Source organism: Danaus plexippus, chromosome 30, assembly GCF_018135715.1.
Source record: "Danaus plexippus chromosome 30, MEX_DaPlex, whole genome shotgun sequence".
In the NCBI taxonomy this organism is placed as follows: domain Eukaryota; kingdom Metazoa; phylum Arthropoda; class Insecta; order Lepidoptera; family Nymphalidae; genus Danaus; species Danaus plexippus.
In genome coordinates, this window is record NC_083557.1 from 1,938,082 (window position 1) to 1,961,032 (window position 22,951).

General features: G+C 29.2%; 1 protein-coding gene across 3 annotated transcripts in view; it reads right to left on the reverse strand.

The window, feature by feature from the left end:
• LOC116776442 (synaptotagmin-7) overlaps positions 1-22,951 on the reverse strand; it is a 468,926-nt gene that overhangs the window by 223,388 nt on the left and 222,587 nt on the right. The window contains exon 1 of one of the 3 annotated variants that reach the window (XM_061525676.1): positions 12,446-12,611. The exons of the other annotated variants lie outside the window; for them this stretch is intronic. Within the exon in view, the coding sequence (XP_061381660.1) occupies positions 12,446-12,459 (14 nt within the window). The 5' untranslated portion in view covers positions 12,460-12,611. Of the gene's footprint in view, positions 1-12,445; positions 12,612-22,951 lie in introns of those variants that run through there. 3 annotated transcript variants of the gene reach the window in all.

A 22,951-nucleotide genomic window follows, 5' to 3' on the forward strand; every position in this document is an offset into this window, starting at 1 on the left:
GGAATATCTATGTTGCAAAATTAGATTAGAGAAATTACTATTAGATATAAAATATATAAATTATATACAAAAAAAAAACATATATTTAATAATTAAAAGGGTTTTTTAAAGCGAAATCTTGGCAGACTAACTACTCGACACCTGAACTTGACCAGTCATCGTAGGCTGTAAATGCATGGAATAAAAGTAGTATCGCTTGGCCTTTGCTGAATTTATGCCATTTATTTTTAGGTATTGTTTTCTATTAATAGTTTTTTTCACTTAATATTCAAACCACGACTGTATCTTTGCAATCTTTAAAATTCTTTAAAGCATAGGTTGTTCCTATTATAATGGATTGGAAAACTCACAAAGGTTTACAAAGTTGCTAAAAGAGTAGAAGAAGCCCTCTGGAATTCTTATGTATTGCCTTTGCTGAAACCTGATGTATTGCTGCCAAATATCCTAAAAAGGAAATGTAATCTTCTGTACACTCGTTTTGTGGCAATTTTTACGGTTTACAAAAAAGAAAAGAGGGCTTTTTCCAAAGAAAAGAAGAAGATTTTGTTCTTCCGTGGTGCCTATGTATAAGGTTTAGTTATGATTTGTCACATGACATGTTTAATGCATTCTGTGAGTATTTGTAAGATTTACCTCAACTCCCAGCATGAGAATCTAACCGGAAATTATAATATATGAAATTTGAAAATCGGAGTATTTACTTATCAGAAAGATCCTTTTTATTGTATATGTCCATAAGCAAAGATAGCTAAGAAAGAAATTATTGATTTTTATAAAGGATTTAAAAATATATATGATTAATAATAAACAATATCTTGAGTTATAAGCTAGAGATATCTGGCAAATAGAAGTTTCATCTTATTAAATATTATCAAGTATATATTGACTCACAGAATTAGAAGCCACTTTTATAGCCAAATATTAATCGTACGAAATAATATTTTGTTTATTTGTTTCGTCTATGGACTGGATTATTATTTAATTCTGTTAGAAACAAATATATATATACACGTCAGTAAGTACTTTGTCATACTGAGATTTCAATAGACTTAAGTCTTAATGCCATATTCACTTTCTGCGGCTGATTTCTTGGAGAGCAGCTAACAAAATTTACCTTACTTAATGACATTATACTTTGAACCAAAAAACAGAACCCACCTATCTCATTAGCGAAATTTGTATATATTAAGGAACCCAAGCGAAGTTAGCAAGAACTCTTCAAGGCGTAATAGTTAGAGAATTTATAAATGCCAAGTGTGAATTGATTTTGTCTGTAAGGTTCTTGTAGAGGTTCTAAAAGTACTTTATGAGGTTCTTTTTCTTGTAGAGGGGCAAAATATGATTACGCAACAAACATTTTGTTTAGATTTCAGAGTAAGGCATGTTAAAAATACGTTATTGAATTACCAAACATTGTAAGGGAATCCTAAACATTATATCAAAAACCAAGAATATTCACGCAATACCGTATTTTATCCGTTAATATCATATTGCGTCAACATCTGGCACTGACTTGGCATGGCCAAATTAGATTTTGATGCCTATTAGTTTGAGAAGAAACACTTCTAGTGCAGAGTTATTATTATAAAAACGTATTCTTTGTGTTTCCATGTATGGCACTTTTCTTTAAGAATCAGTCTTCGAGGCTATAAAAATATATGAATAGTCTAATTGGAATAGATAATTATATAGTGTCGGCTATATATATATATATCTGGTTATGACTATATGAATTGCATATTAATCTATTTCATATATTTTTAACTCTGTTCCATAAACATTCCGCTTCCCACAACTTTGCACAAAAAGTTTCTTACATCAGCAAAATCGTGCAGGAAAACAGACGTTACGATTAAGTAATGCGCGTAAAATATTTTTTCATAATACGCTAAAGGCTTTTTAGTTGATTAAGATACAAAAATATGTTCTTGTGACAAATGCCAAGAAGTTAAGATATAACCAATTACGAACCTCTATTATTATTGAGTAATGTCATATTTCTTTGACAGATGAGATCTATGATTAGCGAGTATATATAAATAAAACTAATATCACTACGCGTTACTTTATTATTTTAGACTAAATATTCTCGATGTTTCGGTTCCTTCGCAGCAGCCGTGATCACGAGCAGATTAGATTAAAAATTTTTTTTTTTTTTGACAGAGTTTTTTATGTAGAACTAAATTTAATATATAATTTCCATTTCTCATCAAGGTTCCACTGTAAGCATTAGAACGCTTTTAGTTTAGTGTTATTCCTATGTAAGCATATCTACTTAGGATTATTTTCTTATAGAAGCTAAATTGCTCCGCATCCAGCTACCGTTACTGCAACAGAAATTGAATTCCGACTGACCACATCGCATTAGGGTTGCCAAGTATCCAGACAGATATTAACATTATCAGATATGTAGTAATATATCACTGTACTTAGCAATATATTGAAAAGTATTGCTTTTGTTTAAAATTACTTAATTTTATATTTTGGCGATGGTTTCATATATTTGAATAGTCTGATTTTAAAGATTTTTATTTTACAGTTAGGTATATGACAAAAAGAAAAGCAAAAGTAGGATTATTATCATAAATAAACATATTGAAACAACAAAGACGAATGTATTCAAAACTTTCCTTATTGAATATGGATGGCATTAGGCTGAGTGATGCTATTTAATTACTTTTCTTTTAAAATAACCACAAACTTTCATACATGCTCCAAAAAATTTTCATTTTTCAAGCACGTCACAACCCTATTCTCAATTATGGTAATTGGTGTTGAAGTTTCTAGTTATTTAAAGTGAATTATATCGTGGGTATTGCGAGTTGATCTCATGATTAAAAACTATCATTGAATATAAAATATTATTGCAATGCCTATATTAATTAGGGCAGACGAGATTTTGCCTGAATTTCAATAAGTACGAATACTTAAAATAAATGTAAAATTGAAAACCTTTTTTAAAATCGGAATATTCTAAAGCGAAAAAATTTATGCCACTTTTAACATTTGGACACACACATTTAATTTTATTTTTGTTTTTGTACAACACGAGAACTGTGTATGGGTTAACATTAACTACTTCTCCTTTTTGGACATGCCGCCATATTGTATTAAGGATCACGTCAGAAAGATAACTACGCAATGTCATTCAAACTAAACGTGTTTTCCTATTTTCGGCTCAGTTGGACATACCGATTATCGGCTACCTCAAAATTGAAATTTAAGCAGTATATGTCTTCCATTTCGAATTTAGACTGACGACAAAATTTGGTGGATATATTCTTACCAAGCGCTTCATTTTTAAGCTCTTTATTCTTCGTTTTCAGTACAGAAAATATTTAACATTCATATCACAGGAATGGTTTAAATATAACTTATTAGCTACCTTGGTTATGAGCTATGTTGGATATCGAATGACGTCACAAAAACATTCAAAAAATCTCAGAATGGATCCAAAAACTTTCCCCTGAACAAATTACATACATACGTTGCAGGTAAAAGCTCGTAAAATTGGGTTAATCCCCAAATGCCAGCGCCATCTATAGTCACATTACGTGACTTAACCAAATGTATGCTTTGAATATTTAATTTCACGGAATATAATCGATATGTTTTCATGATGAATAATTTACATAACATTAATATGTATAACATTTAGGAATATATTATAAATAAAAGATCACAGTATATCAAAAAACATATCTGCTCTGATGTTTCTTAATAAAAGTCGACTCATACTGAATTTATATTATTGCTGTTGATGAGAATACACAAACTTTAAGCAAAAAACAATCTTCTTTCTTATATATAAGGTTGATTCTACAATAATATTAGCAATAAAGTAATATTATCAAAAGTACAAATACCAAAAATTAAATCTTCAACATTTTCATTCAAGTTTGTTAATTGTGTAGCGGAGAAAAAAATATTATGAAATTACCTCTAAACTGTTCTAACAATATATTCATATATATATTAGATCATATAATATATAATAGTTTGAGGTAGAATATAAGAAGCCTTTTATATTCATCCATTTTGACTAATTCGTAAAACCGAAACGTACGAGCAATTCTAACTGTCGACCCAGATCAAGTTAGCAATAGATATAGTTACCGTGAATGAACAGTTTCCATTTACCCGAAGTGAAATTTCCAATACTTCGAAAACTTAGCATTTTGTATACGTTGGCTTTTCAGGAAAATCGTACATATATAATTAATTAAAAGTCTATATTTAACAGTAGTACATCAAAATATATATATAAATATATATTCCACCTGTTTTTATGTGAAAAAAAAGTCGAAGGTTAACACACCATCTCAGTAAGAGCTTATTCAATCTAATTATACATATTATATTGTTAGAACGAGTCTGTTTAATAAAATATACTTAAAATTTTTCTCTTATTCCTCCGTGTTATATTCCTGAAAAAATATATACATACATACGTGTATATTACGTGAAGGAAAAACTGTACAAATTCATACTTCTATATAAATATATTAAATTTTATTGAATACTTCAATAATACGCCCTCGGTAACTGTGACAGTCATGGAATTATGAGCTAAGTTCGTAGTTCCGATAAATCTTTAGTTTATTGCCACGAACTTCGGATATTTTTGTTATTACGTAAGAATTCCTTGTTTTTGTTGTCGAATCGGGAATAGCGTGATAACCTTAATTTCATTGCTGTGATATATTTGCATGACTTTCTTTGTGTGAATTGTGCTTAGTTCTGAATTACAGCAAATATAAGGTTAAGTTCGGTCCACACTGGACTGTCATTTAAGGATTTTTCGTACAGTCAGAATTTCTTTATGCGATATTTATATGATGTAGTGACAAATGAAATTATACGAACGAATATATGTTCGTAGTGATTTACGATATTACATCACAGGATGATTCTTAATATTCCAGTAAACTCTTAGTGTAAACAGTGCCAAAGGTAATGTGTAAGTCGTGAGACATAGACGATGTTTGATGCTGACCGTTGGTTACCATGTCACAGTACTTTATGGCCACATTCGTTTTAATTTGGAACCAAATTCTTTTCCTGGTCATGAGCAAGGGTAAGTACGATGTACATTTAATTTGAAGCGCCCAAAAGTCATTTCAAAGTCAAAATCACTTGAAAAAGTCATAATACACATTTTGTTAATACATTGTATATATATTTTTTATATTTAATTATAACTATGATAGGTATATTATAATTTCGCTTTCTTCTTCATCTTTTCGCTTGCACGTTGGTTGTAATTTAGTATAACATAAAAAGAAAATATATTTTATGTATCCAACAAATAGGTACTACTACCCATTTAATAGTTTTATTTCAATGAAAAATAACTGCCGACGTTATTATATCAAAACTATTTATATCTGTACCGTATAATTTATAGATTAAATTTTTGCCAATGCATATAAACTCTTAGTCTTTTTAATTTTCAGGCGAATTTCATTCATTTCAAACACGCGCAAGGCTTCAAACGGAGGCTTTTAAGGAAGTAGCTATGTCATGCCTTAATACATGTTTCAGCAAGTCATTATCTGACAGCATTCAAAAAATTTATTCGAATAACTTTAATAATGTTGACCTATAATAAAATATTTAAAAGAAAAAACTATATTTACATTTTAAATTTAACACTTAAGTTTGACATCACTAATGTTAAGCTAAATGAGCTTTGAGCGTTAACAGTTAAGAATTGAAGGAAACCGAAGAGCTCAATCCACATCACTTAGAAAACATCTGATAAAGTTTAAAGCATCATTGATATGACAAATAGCGATATTGTATTTGATTCTTTCATTAAATTACAGGTAAGCTGTAGGCTTACCCAAATACATGCTTATTATATTCTGAAACCTAGAATACAACCTCATTTTTTTATATAAAAAATATAATACATTAGTACCTGTAAAATATTATGGAAATATCAATTTTAATTTAAAGCAAGAAATTTCCGACATATTTTATAAAAGATGAAACTAATCTTTTTCGGATTACTACGCGTATTTTGTTATTTTCAAAGGCTATATACTCCCGATGTTTCGTTTACTTTGCAGCAATCGGGATAGCGGCAGATGAGATGTACATGATACATGCAAAGTAACAGAAACGTCGGGAGTATGTAGTTCTTAATAGAATAAAGTACGCGTAGTAATAAGAAAAATATTAGTTTCATTTAAATAAATACTTGCGAAAGTCCTGGATCTCTTTTTGGATAGCGCAAGTCTTGGATCTCATTATATTTTATAAAAAATCTATCCTTTTTGGAGTTAAAAATATTTGTTTTCTTAATATTTCACTAAATTGTACCAAAAATTAGTCCATTTAATTTTTTAAAGCACTCATACAAATTATATACAGAATCAATTGATAATGTTTTTTTGTAGCAATTTTTTTATCAAATATTTTTATTAGAATTTGTTAAAGTTCGGAAATGTCTATGAAATTGAACTTGAAAATAATGTTTCAGAGCCAAGCTCTTGGACCACGATCAAATTCAATTTTGACCTGAATCTCCAAACGTCAAGTACGTGAAACTAACAACTGCACTAAATATGATAATATATGTTTTTTGATTTAATATATTTTATAAGTTGTTTCACTTTACGCTTCTGAGATATCATGTAGTATTTGAAATTTTGTTTATCCAGCATCGTAACTATCCAAATATATAATTATAACCCAAATCAGTTGAGTAGTTTTTTCGTGGTTGTGTACATACATATATAATAATCTTATACTCGTGTACTTTTAATTTGCTAATCATAAAATGCATACATAACCTAGTATCTAATAAATATATAAAAATATATGTATATATATTTATTTCTATTTTATTAGCTATGTATATAAAATTAGACTAACTGACGAGCACTTTCATCTCGTCTGTCAGCGATCAAAGTTACAACAGAATAGTCGAAACGTCAAAAAAATATAAAACAATACAATCTAAAATGAAACCAGAATATCTTAGTTTTAATTTAAAAGACTATTTATGACTTGGTCATATAAATATCAATGATATTAAAAATTATGTAACGCAAAGGAAACTTAAGTTTCTGGACAATCGATACTATGTGGTTTTTTCTTTTACTATTTTATAACTATATGATCATGATGTTTCGGTTCCCTTACATTTTACAGCAACCGTGATCACGGACACGAAAAACTTAATTCCATTTAAATGAGTACACGCGAACACAAAGCAATTTTTCAATCACAGGATTAAAATATTCTTTATATATCTAGATATTTCCAAGCACATTATGTTCAAATAATGAAAATAAGTTGCTACATGTTTTGAAATAAAGTCAGTCTTTGTTGTATTTGAATCCCCACTGACCCTTCCATTCCATTGTTATTTCTCTATTGAACCTTTCAGTCATTTCTAACTAGACATACATAATATGCAAATGCTTACAATAAATCTTTTTTTTCTGACTACCCACAAAAAAGGAATTTTTTTAAAAGTTATTAACAAAATTATTTGTTATATGCTAGAGTGTGTTTCTTTTAAGTGTCAAAAAAAAAATTAAGTTGAAGTCTTTTAGGTAATTCAGTAAAGCTTTAGATAAAAAGTGCTAACATTTTCCAATGAATGGTTTTTTGGTTTCAAAATTACATTCATATATAACTAAAGATATGCATAGAGTCATATCCTATATTATTTTCTATACTAAAATCAAGGTCAGTTGAATTCCTTCAATAGGATCAATTTAGTAAAACTACGTTCAAAAAAAAATATTTCAGACCAACAATTTCATTTATAGCACACATATTTTATGTCCATGCTAATTGTTCAGATTCTGATTTTCACGGAAAATTTCGTTTTATTAAAAAAAAAACAATTTTTCTAGGTGTTTTAAAAACTTGTGTTATTGAAGTAGACTTAATATCAGATTTGAAGGAATTTATTCGTTTTCTGAAATATACAAGTGTCTTTATTTGTGCATATGAAAGAATTGTTATATGAGACGTAACCTCTTAGCATCCAATGGACTCACCATACGGGCGCCGGGTCCATCGCGTTGCAGGTAGAGAAGCTTCAACAGTGTCTGGGACCTGCGACCCAGGTGTAGGTTTAAGGGGCCGCATTTTTTTTTTGATGACGCAGGGAAACTCTTTTTATAAGCCGTCTCACCGGCCTTGGTGGTACAAAAACAAAAACAACTCAATCTTATTGTTTATTAAATAGCAAAATTCATATAGCAAGTAGAAACGAAACCTCTCATCATTCAATGGATTCACCCTGCGGGTGCCGGGTCCATCGCGTTGCAGGGAGAGGAGCTTCAACAGTGCCTGGGACTTGCGACCCAGGTGTAGGTTTAAGGGGCCCCTATCTAACGCGCGTTAAACGCTCACCTCCACCGTCCAATCTCCTCTCTCTACCTAACTAAATTTGAAAAGAACCTACTAGGGCTGCCTTCGAAGTACGTTCCAAGAATGAATTGATATTAGCACTGGACAGGCCCAAGTCTTTTAGTAGGTCGTAGAGAGATTTTGCCGTTATACCTCTCGCTTCTACTTCTACCGCGTACAAATCCACGACGAACCTATTTCGAGTAAGTTCATTTGAGAGCTTGTAATATTTATGGACCTTGATGGCATGGTTTTTGGAGATGTTGGTTCCCCAAGGAGCTCTATTATCACAACGCGCTTTAAAATTCGCGAATACATAAATATACCTGGTCTGGAGGCTGACGCACAATTATCCTCTGGGATTATCTGGGATCTATTATGAGAATGAGATAACCATATACATATGTATAATGCCTATATGTATATACATATAGGCTATAACGATCATCAAGAAAAATTTAACTGGATAAAGGATGATAGACAAAAATAAAAACATAATTAGCACGCTTTTATGCTTCTGGATAAATAAGCAGAGCTAGTTACCTGAAGGTATTTTTCCTAACCTTAGTGAAGGAAATTAAAGAATAACGATTAATTGAAAATATTAATTGAGGTTACCGAAACTCTTATGAGTGACACAAACATCATCTGAAAAAAACTACTTTATACCTATCTTACATGAGCAAATGGTACCGCTAGTGATTCTGACTGCAGCTAGGCTCTTCCATTCAAGTCTACTTGTACAAATAGACAGCAATTTAAGCAATACATTCTGGAATTATTACCCTGGTAACTGATGACTTCAGCCACGTAATTTCTTGGTATCATCCAAATGGATCCAAGAATTCCACCAACAAATGTTCTTTTAGTTAATAACTGTTAATTTTTCAAAGATGTCCAAAAGCCAATATGAGTTTTTTTCGAATTAAGGTAAGCACAAATAGGTACAAACATTAAGTAACGCATTTCTAAAGCTGGACACTTGATGAAGGACTAGTGCAATGTTTTGTTTTTTTACGTATTTTTCATATTCAATGCCAGTTTTAATACTCAATAGTCTCATTCAATCACCAATAGTAAGTAGGAATATTCAATGCGTGAACATAAGATGGATGAAAACGGTAGGAAATGAGAATCCGCCGATTTACATCTCCTATAATTATAGATTTTAACAAAATTAAAAACATTTCCAAAATTTCAAAACATTTCCCTTTGTTAAGCGACTGAATAAAATCCGAGTTATTTATTTAAATGTTGTCCATATTTTAGCATGATCGCAAATTTAACGAAAGTACGTTTTCATCTCGTACGAATTTTATTTATTTCCATATAATTGAAATTAAATATTTTAGTATACTATATTACCATAATTATTTGGCAAAAACTAAAATATATCTCTAGAAATTCCGTGAAGACAAACACAAACAATAATGTATATGTTTAGATCCAAAGACAGTTCGAATTGATTCAATATCTAATCTTTCTGCGGAATAAGTCGTCCATATTTAATTTAATTTCCCTAATATAGTTAACAATATAAATATATAAATATCTTACTGACCTTCAAATTAATATAAATATAACACTTTTTCAAGGTTTATTTTTTCATCTTATTATTATTATTTTATTTTATTAGGGTGTTAATCGCATAAATTAGACGTGTACAGAGTCTGTGACAGTGTCAAGAATTATTTTCTATAATTTCGTCTGCCATCCTTTTGATGATTATTTTTTATTTCATTCATTGTATCATTAATTTTTACTTCTTTTACGCATGCATATATAACCTATTTTTATTGACAAATATGTATGTATATATGTATATATATATATATATATATATATATATATATATATATATATATATATATATATATATATTATTATAATGTATGGCAATTATTTTGAATTGCGTTATTAATCTTAATTGCAAGAAAATGTAACATCATATGACAGCGCAGCATGTGACAACAAGATTTATTACATCACGTATGTAGATGTTACGTATATATATATATATAAAACATGTGTGTGAAATGGAAAAGTAAGATGAAAATGTATTGAAATGTACTTTTATTTCTATCGAGAACATATAGAAGCAGACATTTTGAACTGGGTTTAAAATTATTAATTGCATTTCAAAGCATTGATTAATAAAACCTTAACGTGATATAAATAAAAAAACAAACGTAAATATCATTACAACACAAAAGTAATACATTTATAATACAATGCAATAGACCGAAATACTAAGTTTTCCTGTGAAAATTCTATTCTAAAAGTTGTCTTTATATCATATACACATTTAGTGTGAAATGCTATGAAGTTTATATCGGGGACAAATTATCCCCCCGGGGATTCTGAACATGTACCGCGTCGTGACCTACTCTATCTTTGTTATAATTGAGGAACACCCAGGATAAAACTTTCCCTACCTAAAATTCCACCATTCTTAAGACTTGATGCTCCACCATACATAATAATTAAGGTAACCTGGAAATTTTTTATTCTAATAAGTTCTTACAAAGGAAAATTTCAGGAGCTTTGGTGATATATAAGCAAGTTTTCAGATGAAACGCATAATTAAGTTATTATATTTCTTTTAAATAAAACTAATATTTTTTATTACATAGTCGACGTCTCGGTTACTTTACAGCAACCGTGATCATGGGCAGACTAGGTAATATCCGTCAATTGGTCTGGTTATTTGTCACCACCAAAAGCGCGTACTCAATCCGAAAATATTAGCTTTATTTAAATTAATACTCTTGAAAGTCCTAGACATCATTATCGTATTATCCAAGTGTTAGTCAAACCTATAGCCTTATTTATTTCGTTGAAGCTTCACCTATTACATTTTTAAAGTAAGAAACTTATATATCGATTGTTTATTTTGTGTATTAAGTCCACACTAGCATTGATACGTGATTTTTCTTTCATTCACAAAGTACCTTTCCTTTGTAATGGCAATACAAGTAAAAATTTCCTTAATAATGGCAAATACAAAGTTATTTTACGAAAGCATACAACAAATATAAGACTAATGTACTAAATATGCTTATATAAACTTAATTATTTTCAGGATATTGTTTAAAGTATACGACATTTATTCCTCACACGTACAAATCATATATTAAATGTAGGCATATACTTTGACACTAAGTCAGATCAAACTGAAACATTACTACCAAAACTCTTTACATTGTATATAAAGTATAACGAAAGTTGGATAGAAAAAGACAATAATAAAGTGTCTGCTATCAAAGATACTTGAACGAAATCATCTCTCATTATTTACTATTACTACTACTAACTACTACAACTGCGGTATTTGTTTGAATGTATGTTATTAAATTACGCAATAACTACTGAACTGATTTGAGTCTTGAATTACAGTGCTAACTGGATTCTGGAAGATTAAGAGCTGGGAAGCGATGGACTAATATCTATAAAGCTAAAATAGAGTTCTTTTACCTTGCATCTATGAAGATACAATATAATTTTAAATATCATTATAAATATCTGATAAATAAGTCTATCAGTCATTTCACGTAGTTGCGTCACAAACAAACTTACATTCGTAAAATAGAGGCGCTAACGACCTTGAGATTTCAAACTATGATTAGAAATTATAAACGTTTATTATTTAATATATTTCACGATAACTATTTATCAATATATTAAAACGATTTGAAAAAAAACATGAAGCTAGGATTAAATAATTTATAAATATAAAAAAAAAACAAATATTTTCTTAATTATAGTGGTTTTAAGTGAATGGTTTGTTGCAAAAAGTTTTTTATGTTATCAATAGTAATGTCTGTTTTATCTGTGGTTCAACCCGCATAATAACGCTGGATAGGTTTTTGGATTTGTTATACGATTTACATTATATTTTATTTAGAATGCGGTGGAAAAAAATAGGACTACAAAATGTAATTTAAAGGAAACTTGTAATATTTAAAGATTGACCGGGAATTAAAGAGCGTTTTTAATAAAAATAAAACAAATTTAATTAGATCTACAGAAGTAGATACAGAATAATAATATTATGTGAGCATTTACGTACCTTTTCATACTCATCCTTAAAGTTTCAAAAGCAACCACTAAAACCTCAACCTACACTATTAAAAAACTTTTTCAATAAAAAAAAAATAGCACAAACTTTTAAAATTGGAACGTCGAGAGTCTGGATTATTGGATTCACATTTTAAATATGGAACATTCGATTTGTATATTTTAGGACAATGTATTAATAATACAGAGTCAAAACAACTTCAAACCTCCGATTTCGTGAATAGACTGAGTTTTGCCGGTCCAAGCGTTTTGGTATCAAGAGATTGTTCCAGTAGAAAACGAACTTTATACTTAGGCATTACAATGTATTTTGGTATGACAAAATTTTCACAATCTACCCTAAAATGTTGCCAAGTATAAAAACGACCGTCACACTAGATATTAAGGCTTAATTTCCTATGGTCATGTTTTCGTAGGTTGCAGAGGGAAAACAGTCGAGTTCCTCCACTTATAGTATATAATTTGTTTTTATTATAATGACAAACGGACATTTTAATCGGCTTTTCATTGAATGCATCTATTTCAAGAAATTCATGTTATTAAAACTGTTATATTTTTAAATGAAAAAGATTTATTAATGAAATATATTTTTTATTTAAAAAAAATAAATATATAATAATTCTATTTCAGCACTGAAATTACTGTCTATTCAAAAGTAAAAAAAAAATACAGTAAAAATATTTTTTTATATGGGAAGGTTTTTTATATTTAATGGAACTAGTTAATGAAATTTTATATAAAAAAATGAAATTAAAATGAATAAAGTTACATTTTCATCACATAAATTTTAACAGGTACCGCATTGGAGATCTTAAGATGGGGACAACGCCACATGTTTGCCAACCTTGAAATATGAAGTTGAAAAACTAGTTACATAGAATGGCTTTCATTATGTCATATCATATTCATAGAGTTTGTATACATACATATAATAGCTTTTATAGTATATATAAAATGTTGTTAACAGAGACCGGAATATAGTCCGAACTATTTTAAGGCATAACCATGAAAACGATCGTGAAAATTTTTATCAGATACTGCAAATTTTTTTAGATAGTTTTGTTTATTTTTATTTTTTTTATTTATAGTGGCATGATTTTATTTCTTTTAAATAGTTTATAATGTATGTATTAATATAAATGACTTGAGAACCTAATTCTATGGAGCTTTAGAAAAAAGGTCGTAGATAATATCAATATATTTTTTTGGATCACATTATTTTTTATATCATTAGATTTATGATATCTACGTAGATTATAATATATAAAGATAAAATCTGAACGATCTATGCAGATCTTTTTTAATATTGTTTGTATATATCGCTTATTTATCTTTTTATTTGGATAGAAAATAAAAGGAGGTTTTATTATACAGCCATAACATTTCTTACAATAATCTAGGAGCCGTTATTTAGCCATTGCCTTTCATAGACTATAATTTGAGGTTCAGAGTTATTAGCATAAGATTTGAATTTTCCTACGTTGCATACTAATGCTTAAAACGCCTCACTACCTCCATGGACTTTATCGCTTTCACCATAAAGTCTAATTTACTTTAGCAAACTCTTTACCTTTTATTCAAATCATCATCATAATTAACACAAGAAAAGCATGTAAAAAATAAATATCGACTCTATGCTTAAAAAATAAGGATCCTTTCCCTATGAATCAATTATGATTCCTGACATGAGAAATTTCGTGCGATCATTGCAAGATCTGTTTAGATAATGCAGTGCATTTGAAAATTAATCTTAAAGTTATGGTATAAAGATGAAAATCGTTTATCTAAAATCGTCTTCCTATCTGGATATATCTTAATTAAAACGTATTTGCGGAATAACTGCTGGTTCCTTATATTTTGACGATTATCCGTAGCAATTTATGGTAAGAATCTTGACATCAATTAATGTTATTCCAAAATAGAACGAATAATATGTCGAACGAACATAAAATATATTGACGAGACAAATATCAATACAGAATTCTAAATCATTATAATTTTCATGAAAACCAGTAAAATAATACAATTTAAAAAAAAATCAAAAATTATTCCGTAAACATTAAATTATTTCTTCAGAATGATGGATTTTGCAAAAATGAAATTTTTTCTTCTGAAATATTAAACGGAAAATTTTATTTTATTTAAATTTTTTTTTTGGTTTCATAATGTTCCAATTGCGTCCAAAAACGTCTATGACCCAGACTATATTATAACCAAATATATACATTTCCTTTACTATCTCTCACATGTCTCTATAAATCTCCTCCAGTGATACCGATGCGGTCAGATTAGTTCCGCGGTTCCTTTGGCGTTGTATTTAAAATAATTCAACGTAAAATTTATGTTCTCTGATAATTTTAAACAAATTTGTATATTATAAACAGAGACATATTAATCTGAGACTTAATAAATGTAAAAGAAAAAAAAAACAACAAAAAAGGCCATTGAAGTGACATAATGTGAAAATCTTATCAAAATCAGTAATTTTGAGAAAATTCAGGATTTTTTACAATACATATATAGATATAAATACACTTGAATACAAGACCTTCTATTCCTTATTCTGTTAAAACTACTACTATAATTGAGTCCGCCGCATCTGAGATTGCACTAGACAAGACGCTTGAGGCTCTCAGCTAGAGAACTCTCAACATTTTCTACTTTAAAGTTTAGAAATTATGTTAGTTTGGAATTGTTGACTAAAGAAAGAATATTACAATGATATTATCACACTTTAAGTGTTGAAAGTGACGAAGCTTGTTGAAAATTTAGGAATTAATACGACACGTAAATATTTCTTGTAGTTCTTAATTAGTAATTAACAAAATATTCACATAAAAGGATATAAATGATGTATGGTATTAATATGAACTAGAGTTAACTGTGAAAGCTAAAATATATTATGTCCAAGAAAAGGAACTAGCTAAAAATGTTAATTTTATTGTTAAGGAACCAGATTGCTCTCGGCGCTTGTAGCCTCTACATATTCTCTTTTCGAGGAACACTCATTCAGTTGTTAAATTGACATAATCTTGATTTTACGTGGACGATAAATGCTATTGACAACATTGTAATATCAGCATACATTTGTTTTGAAGGCTGTCGTTTTTATTCTGATCTATCTAATGTTATAGTTGAAAGCAAAAGATCTGCAAATATAGCAGACTCATTGAGGTTTCAGTAAGGCAATGCTCTATATTCTGATGAAGTAACAATTTCTGTGCTCCTCTAGTAATCGACATTGGAACTTGGGTATCTCTTGCCAGCTCCTAAGTCAGACATACCTTCTAATACATCATCAGTCTTCAGGTTCAGATTCAGTCATCAGATTAGGGCGTTTAATTACTTCCTGATTCTGAATATACTTATAGCTGCATTTTTAAAAATAATTATATCTTTTTAAATTTCTTATTTATTTTTCTTTTTGTGTAAAAATGTTTTCATTCCTCCTTTAAATTTAAATCTATTCTGGTATATTGCATTACAGTAATTTAATTTGATACAAGTTTCTATGCCAACTTCTTTACTGTTCAAGACCCTGATTCTGGAATTAGTTGTCATATCTATCACTTATCATTTCTATTCTTTCTCTTCTTCTTCTTTAAAATAAATTTGTAAAAATAATTCGTTTCATTTTAACAAATAATCGTTCTTCAAGTGTTAATGTTATGGTATGTCGTCAGGTATTATGTAAAATTATTATAAATGTTTATATATCTATAATAATTGTAAATTCTCCTATATAAATAGATATACTATGTCAGCTGTACACCTCTTCTTTTTTTTAATGTAATTTTAAGGCTGTCTGGCAATATATAATACAACTTCTTTATTCGATAAGACTATGTGAATAGCACATTATTTTAGATAGTTTTTATGTTTTTATATTGAAGTACCAAAGATAATAAGTGAAGGTTTTTTTATTTTTATTGTTATTACATCAATTCTTGTTACCCAACTGAGAGTCTTTGAAGAAAATAAATTACAGCAAACTATAGGTTTCTGAATATGAAATTTCAAGTCTTTAGATGAAAATACAAAATACAATGTAAAATTTTACGTCACTTGAACCGTTACTTGGAATATATATCGGCACGTTAAAATATGAATGAAGATATGAAAATATCTCTGGAGTTAGATAAAAATATATTAAATAGAGTGTTTTGCTGAAGTTATTTTGCGGATATATCTATATTTTCGGAAGAGTTAGAATCTTTTCGGCTATAATATTTATTTATTCATTCTGATACCTTGCAAAGGTTAAATATGTGTACCAAAAACATATTAAATCATGCCTGGCATATGGCGTGTACGAGTAACTTCAATTCGAGCAAATCCTTATTTATTTTTTCTAAAAAGATATTTCCCTGTAGATCATATGAAGACTAGGTATATCTAGATATCACCGAATACAATCGATCGTAATCAATTGATTTTTCAACTTATATATATATATCGGCGCAAGCAGCTTCAATGACGGATGCAACATGAAAATAACTCAAGACTGGCATCAATTATTATAACAACTTATTGGTCGTCGTTAATATTGTTAAAAGTAAAACGAAATCAAAGAGAATAGAACTATGTTTAAATTCTGGTATAAATATGACGTCTGGACGCACGACAGGGACTGCAGAGTTCAGCGAGTGCAGATCATAAAGAATGTGATTATGAAGAACCTTCGAGAAATACAAGAACATTTAGAAGAATTGAAGTTTCATTTTAAAATGTCTGGAACGTACTGAAACAAGTGACGTTAGTGACGTCAGCGAGGCTGGCGTCCTGTCTTTAAAATAATGAATTTATAATAAAATCCGATAAATATATTATTTTCACGCTATGGCTCTATTCTATTTAAAACTCGGCAGTAGTAAATGTCATTACGTTTGATATTTAGTGACAATACACTGCTGAGTTATTTCCACGCTTACAACTTCCCACGATTCTCTGAACAAGAAATTCAATGTCCCCTAGTCACATTTTAATATTAGGTATAATAGATATTTTTTATATAAAAAAGCTGGGTTTTCTTCACCATTATGAAAATTCAATGAACAAGTAAATATATAATATTGATAAAAAATAAGAGTTTTTATATTAAGTGTTTACAAAAATATAAATGGAATGAATGCTAAAGATATTTTCTAATATGTACAAATAACATTTAAGATAGTAAATATTTTAGTATTAATTCTTATATTTCTAAGTCCCTTGAGGACAAAATGTGACTTAATATTGTTAAGCGAGAAGAAAGCACAAAGACCAGAATATATTTACAGTAAGCATATACATATATCGTAGCAGTCACGTACTGTCAGAATCGGGGGTTCGGAGAAGTTCAAGGTCATTCAGATCGGGCTATTAGGTAAGGTTATTGACAAATAATTTGATAAGACTAGCTAGCTACCTGACCACGTTTTGTACGAGAATTGATGCCATGGGACATTAATTTATGAAAAGACAAAAGTTTTAATACACTATATTCTGGATTTAAATTAAACCAAGTGAAATAATTTGTTGCCTACGAGTGTTTTCAGTGAACTTCGTGTGTATTAATTATGAAACAGAAAAAACATTTTCCAATTGAACTCGTTTACGTTTTCGCAATTTTAAATTCCAGTTTAAAGGTTTAAATTCCAATACTTGTTATATTTTTTTTTAATTGACTAAATAAAATATTTAATATAACCTGCAAAAAAGCACCTGTCTTAGAATCCTCAGCGGTATAAGTCGAAGTCAAGCCTTATAAATGTCTATCTGGATAACTTGACATATATAATTCATATTTTTTTGTAGGTCTCAGAGTGAATGAATGTGAAATATATAAATTCTTATATGAATTTTGGGAAACCAACATCCCGAAAGCCATGCCATCAAGGTCAACAAGTGTTACGAGCTCACTAACGAATTCACTAAGAATAGGTTCGTTGTAAATTCTGACGCGGTAGAAGTAGGAGCGAGAGCAACCAAATCTCTCAACCTGCTAAAAGACTTGGGCCAAGACTTGGGCCAAGAACTAACATCAGTTCATTCTTGGAACGTGCGTCGAAGGCAGCCCTAGTAGGTCAGTTTCAAATTTGGTTAGGTAGAGAAAGGAGCTGGGACAGTGGAAGTAAGCGTTTAACGCGCGTTAGATAGGGGCCCCTTAAACCTACACCTTGGTCGCAAGTCCCAGGCACTGTTGAGACTCCTCTCCCTGCAACGATGGACCCGGCACCAGCACGGTGAATCCATGGCATGCTGAGAGGTTTCGTCTCATATTTAAAAATAAATAAACGGAATGTCTGTCAATATAAACATATATTAGATACTTGTGACACTATATTTTATAGCTATTTAGCAAATACATATATTCCATATTTTAATATTTTCATTCGTTATTTTGCAACGAATGATAAATTTCATTTCATCAAAATATAAGTTCTGGTTGTTAAATATTTAGATTATATTAAAACTTATTAAAATTAATGTAAAAGTATTTTTTTTTTTGTTGAATGTATATTATTTTATATTTTTCTTATAAGTAAAATAATGGACTACATATATTTAAGAATATTCATATTAAGTAACCTAACCCAACAGCTTTAGTAGGCGCTCTTTTTTTTTTTTGATGACGCAGGGAAACTCTTTTTACGAGCCGTCTCACCGGCCTTGGTGGGGCCGGAGAGGATGTGTGAGACTCGACCTGGGCAGGTCCCTACTCAATAAAACCACTGCGAAAGCCATCGGCCGCTATGTTGGTGCACCCCGGATCTTTCAGCGACAGGGCAACAATTTAGTAGTCGCCTAGCCTAACCTAACCTTATGTCTACTGTCTTATGTTAGACAAAAAAAAAACCGCCTATTATGTTTCTGTATACATCTTGAAGAAAGAAGAATGCAAAAAGCTGTGGTCAGAGACAACGTTTTAACCACCGTTCGCCTTTAGAAGAAACTTTATGCGGTATAAAATACTATCTGCGTCGTCTTGTTTCAGGACCGGCAAGACTTGTACAGTTTTAAATTCGAATTTATATTAAAAACTTTCTCATTCATTTAAATTAAATCATTTAAAACTTTTACACTTGTTTAGTCTTAAAACATGTTTACAATTCGTTAAGTATTATTATTACAATCACTATAAATTTAGCTACACCCATCAAGTTCAGTAACAGTACGACGAATTCGAAACGTTTTGGTTCTCTCCAGACGATCAGATAAAGGATAGAGTCTCGTGTTAGGTGAGGTAATGCTCGGAACCGAGCAGTACATGTACCACAGAACAAAATTAGCAAAATCCCTTGATCGAAGAATTGGTATGAATCGAAAGATTTCGTAAAATTCTGGCGTTGTTTAATTTCTGTGTCTAAGAAATCCGAACAAATTAATTTTAAGTATATTTCTTATCTGATCTCCTTTTAAAATAAATTCAAGATTTGTTTTGTGATTTAATAATTTATTCCTAGTACTATCTGAATTAAAGTTGATTAACTTATTTGCAACTTCGTACTCGGAGAGAATTTACAATTAGGAAATTTAATTTTGGATGAAATTTGTGTTGTCAATGACAAAGCTTCACGTCATCTCCTGGATTCGACGTGGGGGTGCCGGGTCCACTGGTTTGCAGGGAGAGGAGCTTCAACTGTGCCTGGGACTATTGATTTATTTATTTTTTTATTTATTTGTGTACCAAGAGTTATTAAATTAGTTACAAAAGAGAAGTGATGTACAAAGGATAACTTATCTCTAAAAAGAGATCTCTACCAGAAACCCTATTGATAAAGGAAACTAGAGAAAGCGTGGTGTAGGTACAATAAAAATAGAAAAGGAAAAAATAAAAATAAAGAGATTTATATATAAGCATACAAAAATATATATAAAATAAAAGGAATACTCGCGAAAATCTTAGATCTCATTAAATAAAAGGAAATTTAAATATTATACATACATAGATATATACAAAAAATATATACATAAATATACACATAAATATATACAAATAGTATAAATAAATAAACATTACATATCAGAAAGTGACAGAAGATGTCTCTTAAGTCGATGTTTAAATACAGGTGCACTTTGATTCTCTTTGTAGACAGAAGGTGGAAGTGAGTTCCAAAGTTGTGCACCCAGGACAGAGAAGGATTTACGGAAAAATTTAATATAAATCCGTATAATTTCATAAATATGTCTACTATTTGATATATTCTTCCTATGCGAATATATAATGTATATGTATATATATGTATGTCATAATTTAATTCTCGATAAAACTGAAGTGGATTGAAGAACTTCACACACTACATATATTTCATTTGAATAAACAATTTTTCAGAAATTCAAATTTTCTTGGTATTTAAAATGCAATCGCTGATAAAAAACATCAAAGAATGTATTTCTTTTAATTGGAATCTATAATTCTCTGCCCATTGTTGAATATTGAGTAAATTATGAAACGGGAATAATAAAGTTAAAATTGATATATTTACTAAATAAGATACGCAAAAATTACTTCAGTAGCAGCAAAATTGGTTCATTCTCAGTAATTATTTTTATTACAGTCAATAAAGCCTGGCAAAAACTTTTGTCAATATTTTATTTATCACAGTTCTCGATATATTTTTTATACAATGATATTGAACTAGAAAATATAAGGAAAAAATACGAAAAGTGACGGAATGTCTCAAAGTTTTATGAGGTAATAAAATACACGAGAGATATTCTCTCGCCCTAGGGTTCCGTATATACAATGATATGAAATTATAAAGAGGATTTTTTACACTAAAAACGGTATACTAATAAAATAATTATAAGGTAACCTTCATTTAAATTCAAACATGAATTTCTGATATAAATATAAATATGGTATCTCTTCACGCTTGTGTCAAATTCTAGCCAAGTCTAGAACTACAATTGAATTGTTACAAAACGTATTATTGTTTAATTGATATTCAACAATAAATTTTGGTTGGAAGGAAATCGTTCTACAAATAATAGTAATCGGATAATAAAAACTACAGTTTTGTTTGCGTTTGTATATAAAAAATGTGTTTTTATCTGATATAATTTGTTATAGTAAAAAGAATTCTAAAAGGCTTGAAATTTACTACTATTCACTTTAAATACGAAACAAAATCTTATACCAATTGTTTGAATAGTTGTTGCGCGCCTCGCAAATACATATATGTATGTTTGTTCTCAATGAAATTACTCGCTTAGATTCTATATTATATTTGAAGAAGGTAAGTAAAATATTTTTTTCATCTTACCTCACCAGCATTCTTTTTAATCAAAGACATTTTTCAATGTACGGAACCATATTTGTGTGTTTAGTTCCCTTTTCATGCTTTTTTATGTTTCTGTTTGTTCGCTACAGATTGTTACTTGTCTGTTTATCTCACGAAATATTTATTTTTCTATTTTTCGCCTACAATCAATATAATACGATTTATATTCAAGATCATAAAATATATAAAATTCCGTAGTTTCAATAATAAAACTGGATTAAAAAAAAATATTTATACAAAATACGTTAAGAAAAAAGTTATATGTATTAAAAAATAACATACTTTTTACTTAGTATAATTGATAATATTTTAGAATTATAATATTATTATATATTATATAAAAAAAAATAATATTATAAACCTTATAAGATTTTGAATTAAAACTTGAAGTAGTTGGAAATATTTTGAAAGGGTTTCGTTTCACAAATAAAATTCCTAACTAACTAAACAAAACCTTACAGGACCAGTCTAAAACAAATTTAATACAAAATATCTAAATATATATAAAAAAAAAAATTCTTTTACAAAATCAATTAAAAATAAAATAAATATTCGGGTAACATTAATCCGAAGAAAAAATTCTACTTGCTTGTCTTGTACACAATGCGTTTTATGTAAGTCTTATGTAATGTTAATAATTACATCAATTCCTTTGAGACGAACCTCAACAACAAGACATTACATATTATTCAAATGTGTACTTCAATGTATTGCTACATATTTTTTTCTTATGTACGTGTTAATATATTATTGAAACAAGGCTGTATATCTTAATATATCAAGGAGCAACAATGAGTCAAGTGGGATTTAAAATTGTATGCTAATAAAAAGAAGAAATAGTTGACCTGCCTTTAGGTACGAGTACATACATTTTTAAAATGTTGGACTTATGTCGTAAAAAAGTCACTGCCAAAATCTGCTTGTAAATATTAAGCATCATAGACGAATAAAAATTCAGTACTAACAAAAAAAAATATTTTCCCAAGATGGCAATGTGAAGTTAGCAAGTATTTTAGTACGAAATTGTCCGAGAAATTGCAATGTTAATAGCTCAAAACATTGTTCAGCAAATTCTGAAACAATATTAGTACTCTGTAATATATCCTAAAAATGCGTGGATAGTCTCGAAAAATCTAGTCAATTCTAAAAAGATTTAGTCTCTTACAAATAAAAAATACTGTTAAGTTTTTTGAAATTATTTTCAAGTAGTCTATGTATAAAAAAACTTTATA